Source organism: Myotis nattereri (assembly GCF_964212035.1).
Source record: "Myotis nattereri genome assembly, chromosome: 11".
Classification (NCBI taxonomy): Eukaryota; Metazoa; Chordata; class Mammalia; order Chiroptera; family Vespertilionidae; genus Myotis; species Myotis nattereri.
Window position 1 is genome coordinate 6,690,634 of NC_138086.1, and position 12,075 is coordinate 6,702,708.

Sequence of the window (12,075 nt, forward strand, 5' to 3'; positions counted from 1 at the left end):
TGTGAAGGTTGTGTACGTGATGCGAAGGAAAAGAGAAATGTTGAAAGAAAGTTGGATGGATGATAGGACAGTAAGCTGGGACAAGTAGAATAGGGAAACTGAGCAGAAATCCTATCTTCCTTAAACCAAGGACACTTGGGAGTAAATGATTTGCATTTGCCTCCCGAAACAAAGTTTAAATAGTTTATGTCAATCTGATTAGTGTCATTTGCTGTCCACACTCAAGGACAAATGAAGTTAGAAAATAAGCCTTATTTATTTATTTATTTATTTATTTATTTATTTATTTATTTATTTGACTGTCCTAAATTGTTTATTAGGTAAAGATTTTACAAACATTACTTATATTAGCGGTAACGGTGGAGCTGGAGAGCATTGCGCCTTCTCCAAGCTGCACGGCGAGAACCACCAATAGTGTGGTGGAACTTGTGGCCCTTCCCAAGGCCACGGCTCTTGCGGCCCGCAGATGTCAGCCCTCACATCTCCCTGTGCTTGTGGGCTGGTTTGGTGATCCACTGGGTGTCAGGATTTCTTCTGATAGCTTTATGAAATGGATCAATGAGAATAACCTCAAAGAATTTGTACGTGGAATCTTCACCAACCCAGGAAGAATTCAGGACTCTCAGACCCCACAGTGGCGTCCAGCTCGCTCCTCAGCAACAGACTGAAGACTTCGCGCAAACTTCAGCTGGTTAATGCCGTGATGGACAGGCTGGCCGTAGGTCGCACCCTTAGGAACAGGGCGCTTGCGGCCACCGTGGCGCACACGAATCCGATATATGTCATAACCTTGCTTGGCCGTGTTGCCCAGCCTGCGCGCTTCGTCCGGCCGGGTCGGGTGGGGCGCCCTGTGGAGCGCCGAGAGCTGGCGGTACTGCCAGCAGCGCACGCGGAGAAGGAAGCGCATTATATCCGACTGCTTCTTCCTCCACAGCTCCTGGATGTACTTGTAAGCGCCCACCTTGTTCTACCTGATGGCTGCGGCCAGATGGAAAGGAAGAGCCCAAGCCTTATTTTGATTAGTTCTTTTATTCAGGTATTTTTTAAAGAGGAGGCAACCTGGTCCCTCCCTGCAACATGGGTTATAGCTCCTCCTCAAACTTGACTGTCTTAGAATGCATGTTAAGGAATTTTAAAATTGCTCAAACCTTGCCGCGTTGGGTCCGGTTCTGCGTGTGTAAGAAGGGACAGAGAAAGGTTTAGTAGCAGGAGTGAAGAGGCAGGCAAGGCAGGAGCAGGCCAGAAGAAGCCGGCAAGGCCATCCAAACCACCCAGGCGCTATCAGCCAGAGCCGCCTGAGGCAGACCTCCTCAGACTGGCAACAGCTGACTCCGACTAGGACAGACTGGGCTCTTTCCAACTGGGCCCCCATGAGCCGATGGTCGCAATGAAAATCGGGGCCAGACTGTGAACTTTATGGTTGATACAGGGGCAGAGCACTCGGTAGTTACTCAGAAGGTAGCTCCCCTCTCAGGACAGGAAGTCACCATTATTGGAGCTACCAGGGACCACAGCTGCAGACCGTTCTGCCGCCCCAGCCGATGTCAGTTAGGCGGCCACCAGGTGGTTCATGAATTCCTGTATTTTCCAGATTGCCCAGTCCCTCTAATGGGCAGAGACCTTTTAGCCAAAATGGGAGCAGATACCACTTTTGCCCCAGATGGCTCAGCACAGCTTTGCCTAGGCCCTAGGTGAAGAGACCTCCCCAATGATCCTGTCCTTAGCAGTGCCAAGGGAGGAAGAATGGAGACTTTATACCCCCCAGCCAAAGGCCCCCACATCTGTTCTTGTCAGGCCCCCATCAGGGGACTTGGGCGGTGTTCCTGTTATCTGCTCAAGATCCCAAGACTGTAAAAGTACTTGTTACCATTTGGTTATTAGTTTTTAAAACCAGTACTTTTTAATGGAAACACACTCAAATAAAGGGGCTTTTTGGAGAGGTCAGGGAGTTGGATTGCAGGGCGTGTTTCCCCTGGCCAGCGTAAGGGCCCCTGGCTGGAGGCAAGCACTTTTTTCCCAGGGGGAACAGAGAGAAAAGGACTGCCAGATGAAAATGCCTTTCTCCCCTGGCGGAGCACCTTCACTAGTCACCTGGGGACCTGTGCCGAGCTCCCTGCCTCCACCTATCGGGCTAAAATCTCCCTCGCCCTCTGCTCACTGGGTTGTAATTGCCTCCCTGCAGTTGGCTGCAGGGGCAAGAAGGGAAATTTCCCTGTGCCTCCCTGTGCCCCAAAGAGACCCAAGAACCCCTGGGGACAAGGCCTCCTTGGACACTTTTCACCGTGTTCTGTTGGGGGTTGGGGCGGCGGGGGGTGGGGGGGGGGGTGGGGGTGGGGGTGGGGGAGGAGCTTAAAAGGCAGCAGCTAGAAAAAGAAACTCCAAAAATTAGAAGGATTTGAAGGAATGAATTGGCCATAGCTGGTAGAGGTAGCCCAAAAAGTCTTTAACAATAGGGACACCCTGGAGGAGAAATAGGACTAAAGAAAAGAAAAGGCTGGCAGGAAACTAGGAAGGAATTAGTATGCCTATTGTAGGAAGTAGGGGCACTGGAAGAGAGAATATCCTGGAAGGTTAACAAAGGAAAGTGGAAGGCTGAGGGGAAAAACCAAGCTGAAGGATTTACACTCAGGGAAGGGACTAATAGGGCCAGGACTCCTTTTCCTTGAACCCCTTAGAGCCCAGAATAATAATTTTTATAAATAGGACCCCCAGTTAGTTTCCTGGTGTATTCTGGGGCAGCCTATTCAGTCTTGACAGAGCCAATGGGACCCGTAACATCTAAGAAGACATCAGTCCAGGAAGCCACCGGGCAAACTGCCTTTTTCCTTGGACATCAAAGAGGACTGTGAACCTTGGAAAGAACACGGCAACACATTCATTTCTGGTCATGCCGGAATGCCCGTACCCCTTACGTGGATGTGATCTCTTACAGAAACTACAAGCCACCATATCCTTTGAGGGGGATGGAGCACACTTCACCGTGGATCCAAGGAAACCAAGCCCGGACCCATTGTCCCCTGCCTGCATTCTTCTAACCTGTCCTGTCTCAGATGAATATCTCTTGCAGGAAAGGGCCAAGATGACTCTGCTTACTTGGGGAAATTACAACATCTCTTTCCCATGGTTTGGGCAGAAAACAACCCCCCGGGGTTAGCAAGTCATTAAGCACCTGTAGTAGTCCAAATGCAAGCCACCGCCACTCCAGCTCGGGTAAGGCAATACCCCCTGAGTTTAGAAGCAAAGAAGGGAATTGCCACCTTTGCATTTGAGTGGAATGACCCAGAGGGTGGATTCTCAGGACAATGAACCTGGACTAGACTGCTTCAAGGTTTCAAAAACTCTCCCACCCTTTTTGGTGAAACCTTGAGCTCAAACCTACTTGCCTTTAGACAGGAGCATCCAGAATGTACCCTACTCCAGTATGTAGATGATCTTCTGCTGGCAGCAGATACTGAGGAAAATTGCCAACAAGCCACTGAGGGCCTGTTAGGCACCTTACAAGCATTAGGCTACCAGGTGTCAGCCAAGAAGGCACAGTTGTGCTCCTCTGATGTCACATATCTGGGGTATGACATTAGCAAAGGCAGATGGACCCTCTCCCTCAGTCGAATAGAGGCAATCTTACGGATCCCCATGCCTACAACCAAGAAGCAGGTTCGGGAATTCTTAGGGGCAGTTGGATACTGCCGCCTGTGGATACTGGCGTTCGCGGAGATTGCTAAACTGGACCAAAGTGGAACAACGGGCCTTTGAGAAGCTAAAGAAGGCTCTCGTCTCAGCACCTGCCCTAGCCTTGCCAGATGTCACAAAGCCCTTCCACCTCTACGTGAGTGAGCCTTCCTTTGAGGTGCTCTGGAGAGATGGATGTCAAATGCCAAGGTCACCCAGTACCAAGCTCTTCTCCTGGACCAGCCCCACATCCGATTCCATAAGACACTGGCCATCAACCCTGCCAGCCTGCTCCCAGATGATGATCTGGAAGAGCCCATTCATGACTACATAGAGGTAACAGACGCAGTATAAACAGCTCGCCCAGATTTGACAGATGTCCCGCTATCATCACCAGACAAGGTACTGTTATGTACAAGATGGGGGCAGTTATGTTCAGGATGAAATCTGGTATACAGTGGGCAGTAGTAGTCACCCTAGACCGCCCAAGGAAACCGAGTTGCAGACCAAGCTGCCAAGGAAGCAGCCCCAAAACCAGTGGGGCCTTTACAAGAGGAAGAATTGGCAGGACAGAAGCAAGCTACCAGAGGACCAAATGGTTGGTGGACTCTACCAGATAGCAGACTGTTGGTCCCAGAGGCTCTAGGTCGGACTTTAGTTGCCCCGTTACACCACGCTACCCACATAGGCATCACCAAGACTTCTGAACTTTTGTGAGGCAGGTCACAGGTAAATGCAAGGTAGGGGGGTCCCCCTGGGAATTTGGGCCCAGGGAAACTCCCCAGGAGAGCATTGGGAGGTATAAGTATAGACTCCTTCTCAGGATGGGTTGATGCCTATCCCACCAGGACAAAAACTGCCTCTATAATGGTCAGGAAATTACTCCAGGAAATTATACCTAGATTTGGGCTACCAGCAGTCATAGAATCAGATAACAGCCCTGCCTTTGTAGGCAAGGTATCTCAAAGTATAGCTCAAGTCTTAGGCATAAATTGGAAATTTCATTGTGCATACCAGCCACAGATTCAAGGCAGGTATGAACAGGACTCTAAAAGGACTTTAACTAAATTTATCCCAGAAACCAGTGAAAACTGGACCAAACTCCTGCCCTTTGCCTACTTACAGGCCAGGTGTGCCCCCAACCCGGAGGGGTTCTCTCCTTTTGAAATCATGTTTGGTAGACCTCCCCCTATCCTGCCCAAAGCTAGGGGAGGAATTAAATGCTAAAAGTCATAACCATTCCTTGCTCAAGTCCTTGCCGGCTCTGCAGTATACCCAGAGAGCCACCCATAACTTCTTCAAGACGCCCTGCCAGTGCCACCTCGGACCCTGTACATCCCTTTCAGCCTGGGGACTCGGTGTGGGTAAAGAAGTTCACTACCCAAGGACTCACCTTAACTTGGAAGGGACTATACACTGTCGCCCTAAGCATGCCCACTGCTGTTAAGGTTCACGGCATCCAGACCTGACTACACCACTCCCAGATTCTGCACCAGAAAATGGCCTTGATCCTGGCAGCCAGTGGCCTCACCCGTGAGATCCCTAGCCTGGGCTCCACTCAGGCCAGGAGGAGGCTCAACGCCCGCAGGAGGGGAATTGGGCTTCAGTGAGGACAGTACTGATGGGGACCCTGGCACTAGAGCACTTGGTAACTGTAAGAACATTTTTACTAGCCAGTGAGAAAGTCCAGAGCCAAGTGGGACTAGATGTGCTAGGGGACAGGAGAACAGGAACAGAATAGAAAATGTCCCTAAAAGAAGTGGGGTGAGTAAATAGAAAACTCAATGTGCCCAGCTGGCAGTTTAGAAAAAATAAATTAGGTCAAACTACTTGTAGTTAGGGGGCAGTACAATCCCCAAAACTAATAAGGATGAGTCCAAGATTTGACTCATGTACATAAAACCAGTGGGGAATGAAGTATGGAAGCAATCATCTCAGGTAGAAACTATAGTTTAACTTTAAACCTGCTCTTTGGTTTCTGTACTTATTTGCTTGCTAAAATAATAGAAATGTTATTTTGATTTTCTGAATTACATAAATCATCCCATTCGATTAAATACCCTATTGATTGTAATGTGAATATCCCATTGGTTGTGGTCATACTGGTCTTAGAAAGCACATTCTTCTGTACCTGGGAAGGACAGCACAATTGTCCCAAGGCCCGAGGGCTCCAGATAATGTGTTCCTGTTGACTCAGTGGTCCCAAGACCCAAGGGCTCTAGATAATGTGTTTCTGTCAACTTAGTGATCCAGAGACCCAAAACTATAATGTAGATAACATGCTGCTTCTGCTTCCGTAAACTGTTTTCTTGCAAACCAGGTTCCTCATTCCAAAGCCTGGGATGTAATCAATACCTTTGTGATCTTTGCCTACATAAATCTGATGTTGGGGCTGGGGAGGGCATTATGAGATCTGGGATAGCAAAATTCCCCCCCATAGTCCCGGATTTGCAATAAATGTGACTCTTTAATTCGACTTCTTGAGGCGTCCTTGTGTGATTCGTGGGGTACATTACAACACAGGATGGTGCATGAGAAAAAGGCCCACTCTGCTAGTAGAAGGTGCCCACACCTTTGTGTATACGTATCTATGAAAACATCTTCAAATATTTGCCAGCGTGAGAAGCATTCAAACCTCTAGAGAATTTTTATGAGTTTATTTGAGCTAAACTGTTGACAATTTCCAGGAAGCCAAATCTCAACAGATTGAGATAATTCTCCAGAGAATGGCAGTTTTGCACCTTATTTTATACGTTAAAATTAAAAGAGAAGAGGAAAGTGAGTTACATGAAGCCACCATCCAGGCCTTCCCTGAGCTAGTCAGGCTAGCATTGAAGTATGGTAGCAATCATCTCAGGTAGAAACTATAGTTTAACTTTAACCCTGCTGTTTGACTTCTGTGCTTATTTGCTTTGTTTAACAATAGAAAAGTTATTTCAGTTTTCTGAATTATATACATCACCCCATTTGATTAAATACCCTATTGATTGTAATGTGAGATCCCATTGGTTGTGGTCATACTGATCTTAGAAAGCACACTTTCCTTTACCTGGGAAGGACAGCACAGTTATCCCAAGGTCAGAGGGCTCCAGTTAACGTGTCCCTGTTGACTCAGTGATCTGGAGACCCGAAACTGTGATTTAGATAACATGCTGCTCTGCTTCTGTAAACTGCTTTTTTTGCAAACCAGGTTCCTCATTCCAGACCCGAGGGCTCTAGATAATGTGTTTCTGTCAACTCAGTGATCCGGAGACCCAAAACTGTAATTTAGATAACATGCTGCTTTGCTTCTGTAAACTGCTTTTTTGCAAACCAGGTTCCTCAGTCCAAAGCCTGGGATGTAATCAATACCTTTGTGATCTTTGCCTATATAAATCTGGTGTTGTGGCCATCTTATCACTATGAGATTTGGGAAATGGCCGCTCATAGTCCCGGATTGCAATAAATGTGACTCTTTAATTCGACTTCTTGAGGCGTCCTTCTGTGATTCACGTGGTATGTTACAGCAGCATGTGGCCCCTCTTTGTCCACATATTAGACTTTGAGTATATCTTTTACCATCTCAGTGACATAATAACATCCTAGAAGGCAGGGCCCAAGTCTAAAATATTAGCTCTTTGTTAAGGATTCAACATTTATTGCACCGAAAGAGGTGCTTAATCTCTGATTTTAAGCTATGGAATCTGTCCAGGATAAACCTGGATTCCACACATAGGAGGCCTCTTCTTTAAGCTCCCAGTCCCCATTTGGAGTGAGGGTGTCTCAGAGAGAGGGCAGCCCGAGGGCCGCTCACCAGCTGGGTTTGGCAGGGCACTGGAAGGGATGCTGGGAGCTTCTGCACAGAAGTTTCCTTGCTCACAAGAGTGGGTTGGAGTCCCAGCGGGTTCCCCCAAGGGATGGTGCTGACTTACTTGTCACCAGCACAATGGCCTCTGCCCAGCATGGGCATGCAGGTCCCTTAGCAGGCTGCCTTTGCTTTGGACACAATGAGAGGATTCTAGAATTGTAGGAACGAATGAGCCAGTGGCCTCCCTGGCTTTGGAGATTCAAGAGCACTCAGGGTAGAAACGGCTTTAAAAAATAATACGTTTTTAATGATTTCAGAGAGGAAGGGAGAGGGAGAGAGGGATAGAAATATCAATGATGAGAAGCAGCTTCTTTGGCTTCTTCTCGAATCTCCGTCAGATTCAGCCTTTCACTCCAGCCTCCACCATGTCTACAAAGGTGACCCAGAAGACCTACAAGGTGTCTACCTCCGGACCCCGGGCCTTCAGCAGCTGCTCGTACTCCAGTGCACCGGGAACTCACATCAGCTCCTTGTCCTTTTCCCATGTGGGCAGCAGCTATCGAGGTGGCCTAGGTACCAGCATGAGTCTGGCTGGGGGTTACGGTGGAGCTGGGGGCATGGGGAGCATCACAGCTGTCCAAGTGAACCAGAGCCTGCTGAGCCCCCTGAAGCTGGAGGTGGACCCCAACATCCAGGCCATGCGCAACCAGGAGAAGGAGCAGATTAATACCCTCAACAACAAGTTTGCTTTCTTCATCGATAAGGTGCGGAGCCTGGAGCAGCAGAATAAGATTCTGAAGACCAAATGGGGCCTCCTCCAGCAGCAGAAGACGACTCGCAGCAACATGGGACAGCATGTTCGAGAGCTACATCAACAACCTTCGGCGGCAGCTGGACACGCTGGGTCAGGAGAAACTAAGGCTGGAAGCAGAGTTTGGCAACATGCAGGGACTGGTGGAGGATTTGAAGAATAAGTACGAGGACGAGATCAACAAGCGCACAGAGATGGAGAATGAATTTGTCCTCATCAAGAAGGATGTGGAGGGGTCCTCGGGGAGAAACTAAGATGGCAGCATAGATAAACACCGGGAAATTGCCGCCTCCCACAACAATTGAAAAATACCGCAAAGGACAGAGCAGACATCATCCAGAACAACAGGAAGGCTGGCTGAGTGTAAATTCTACAACTAGAAGGAAAGAAAAGCACGCTGAGAGCCAGAGGAGCCGCGGAGGTGAAGTGCAGAGGTACTGCGGCTCACGCCGCGAGCGCGGAAAGGGGGTGGCACCTGAGGACACGGCTGTTTTTTTGAATCACAAGCTCCCGACTGCTCTGAACTCCGGTTCCGGCAAGTCTCTCATACGGGGAGAAGCTGGTCTGTCGGGCAGCGGGCGAACTTGAGGGCGGCTTTCCCTCAGAGGTGCTTGCAGCCATTACGGGGACACTGAGACGCGCGACTCCAGGCGGAGAATCAGCCATAGCTGCTTTCTCCGCCCTTTGACTCCCTGAGAGCCTGCCCCACCCAGGCTGGGGCAGAGGCTTTTGCATGTGAATGTACCTAACTGCAGCCGAGCCAGGCAGACCCGGAACTTCCAAGAGAAGACCCAAGGCCCCGCAGCGGCTTGCATTGCTTCACAGCTAAGCCTCTTCGTGGCTCCTGCTGTGTGGCCTCAGGCAGAGGCTGAATTAGCACCTCTTTAGATCCAGGAGCCACTGTACCCAGTGGTCAGAGGGGGACCATCCAGATTGCAACTCCTCAGATCTATAAGGGACACACTCAGGGAGCAGACTCAGTGAGTACCAAAGCCCCACTGAAGCAAGTCTTGCCCCAGAAGGGTGTCTTCAGCACAGAAGTTCTCCCACTTCAGACACAGCTGATTCTCACAGCCAATTGGCCTGGAGGTCAATTCCTCCCAGTGATCCTACAACAATCAAGGCACCAAGAGTGCACCAAGAGTGTCCACCGCAGGTAACTGGGGAGGCTGAGCCACTGGGCCCTACAGGACACCTGGCACGCAGGGCCACTCTATCAACACAGGGAAGCAGCCAAAATGCGGAGACAAAGAAACAGGTCACAAATGGCAGAAATGGAGGAAAGCAAACGACTGGATATAGAGTTCAAGGCCACGTTTATAAGGTTTTTCAAGAATTTTATGGAAACCGCCGATAAATTTAATGAATCCCTCAAGGAGTATAGTGAGACCATGGAGGACATGAAAAAGGACCAACTAGAAATTAAGCATACACTGACTGAAATAAAGAATAATTTACAGAGATCCAACAGCAGACAAGAGGATCCCAAGAATCAAGTCAAAGATTTGAAATACAAAGAAACAAAAAATACCCAACCGAAAAAGAAAAAAGAAAAGAGATTCCAAAAATATGAAGATAGTGTAAGGAACCTCTGGGACAACTTCAAGCGTACCAACATCAGAATTATAGGGGTACCAGAAGGAGAGAGAGGGCAAGATATTAAAAACCTTTTTGAAGAAATAATGACAGAAAATTTCCCCTACCTGGTGAAAGAAATGGACTTACAAGTCCAGGAAGTGCAGAGAACCCCAAACAAAAGGAATCCAAAGAAGACCACACCAAGACACATCATAATTAAAATGCCAAGAGCAAAAGACAAAGAGAGAATCTTAAAAGCAGCAAGAGAAAGACAGTCAGTTACCTACAAGGGAGTACCCATACGACTGTCAGCTGATTTCTCAACAGAAACCATGCAGGCCAGAAGAGAGTGGCAAGAAATATTCAAAGTGATGAATAGCAAGAACCTGCAACCAAGATTACTTTATCCAGCAAAGCTATCATTCAGAATAGAAGGTCAGATAAAGAGTTTCACGGATAAGAAAAAGCTAAAGGAGTTCATCACCACCAAACCAGCATTATATGAAATGCTGAAAGGTATTCTTTAAGAAGAGGAAGAAGAAAAAGGAACTCTCATCATTTGCCACAGCATGGATGGAACTGGAGAGCGGATAAATGCCACAGGATCTCACTCATTTGTGGAATATAATGAACAACATAAACTGATGAACAAGGACTGATCCAGAGACGGAGAGGCATTGATTGGACTGTCGGGCCTTGGAGGGAAGGTAGGGGAGGGTGGGGGTCAGGGCGAAAGATCAACCAAAGGGCTTATATGCAAGCATATAGGCCTAACCAATGGACATGGACAACGGGGGGAGGGGGGTGAGGGCATGAGCGGGTGGGGGGCGGGGGTAGAGGGTAACGTGGGGACAAGGACACATATGTAATATCTTAATCAATAAAAAATATATTTAAAAAAAAAGAAGGATGTGGATGAAGCTTACATGAACAAGGTAGAGCTGGAGTCCCGCCTGGAAGGGCTGACTGATGAGATCAACTTCCTCAGGCAGCTGTATGAAGAGGAGATTCGTGAACTGCAGTCCCAGATCTCCGACACATCTGTGGTGCTGTCCATGGACAACAACCGCTCTCTGGATCTAGATAGCATCATCGCTGAGGTCAAGGCCCAGTATGAGGACATTGCCAACCGCAGCCGGGCTGAGGCTAAGACCATGTACCAGATCAAGTATGAGGAGCTGCAGATGTTGGCTGGGAAGCACGGGGATGACCTGTGTCGCACGAAGACTGAGATTTCTGAGATGAACCGGAACATCAGCCGAATCCAGGCTGAGATTGAGGGTCTCAAAAGCCAGAGGGCTTCCCTAGAAGCTGCCATCGCTGATGCTGAGCAGCGTGGGGAGCTGGCCATCAAGGATGCTCAGTCCAAGGTGGCTGAGCTGGAGGCCGCTCTGAGAAATGCCAAGCAGGACATGGCCTGGCAGCTGCGTGAGTACCAGGAGCTCATGAACGTCAAGCTGGCCCTGGACGTGGAGATCGCCAACTACCGCAAGCTGCTGGAAGGCGAGGAGAACTGGCTGGAATCTGGCATGCAGAACATGAGTATCCACACCAAGACCACCAGCGGCTATTCAGGTGGGCTGATGTCCCCATCCTATGGGAACCTCAACTACGGCCTAGGCGGGAGCTCTGGCTCCTTCAGTCGCACCAGCTCCTCCAAGACGGTGGTTGTGAAGAAGATTGAGACCCGAGATGGGAAGCTGGTGTCTGAATCATCTGATGTCCTCCCCAAGTGAATGATGACTGCAGGCACTCCAAGCTGTGGGCTCGGGAAGTCCCGCTTGAGGCTCAGCCCCAGTCCTCGGCTCACCCTTGGGGAGGGGGACTGCCTCTTTCCCGTGCCCCCAACTAAAGCCAAATCAAGTGTTCTTTTTCCAAAATAAAGTCTCAACGGGCTCTGTCAACCCTAAAAAAAATAAAAAAGAAATATCAATGATGAGAGAGAATAGTTGATCGACTGCCTCCTGCACAGCCCACACTGGGGATCAAGCCCACAACTCAGGCATGTGCCCTGATTGGGAATCGAACCCTGACCTCCTGGTTCATAGGTCTACACACAATCACTGAGCCACGTCGGCTGGGCAGAAAGTTGTTTTTGTTTTTTTTTTTTTTTTTTTGTGCCATGAGGCTCTGACACCTGCCCAGTGAAGCAAGGTCCTGGCTGTGCTTCCCCTCTGTGGTCACGTGTCAACGTAAGAAACATTCAAACCTGTAAAGAACTTTTGTGAGT

General features: G+C 48.9%; 1 protein-coding gene and 1 pseudogene across 2 annotated transcripts; one reads left to right on the forward strand and one right to left on the reverse strand.

Moving 5' to 3' along the window:
- Positions 1-307: 307 nt before the first annotated feature.
- LOC308527292 (large ribosomal subunit protein eL15-like) lies at positions 308-3,993 on the reverse strand (annotated as a pseudogene). Its single transcript has 2 exons — positions 3,892-3,993; positions 308-967 (listed from the first exon to the last, which is right to left on the reverse strand). The product of its transcript is annotated as a large ribosomal subunit protein eL15-like (transcript).
- A 3,888-nt stretch (positions 3,994-7,881) lies between these two features.
- LOC308527435 (keratin, type II cytoskeletal 8-like) lies at positions 7,882-11,581 on the forward strand (the record flags this gene model as incomplete). Its single annotated transcript, XM_081102766.1, is given in 3 exon segments — positions 7,882-8,304; positions 8,306-8,491; positions 10,754-11,581. Coding segments are annotated over 3 exon segments (1,437 nt in total).
- Positions 11,582-12,075: the final 494 nt, after the last annotated feature.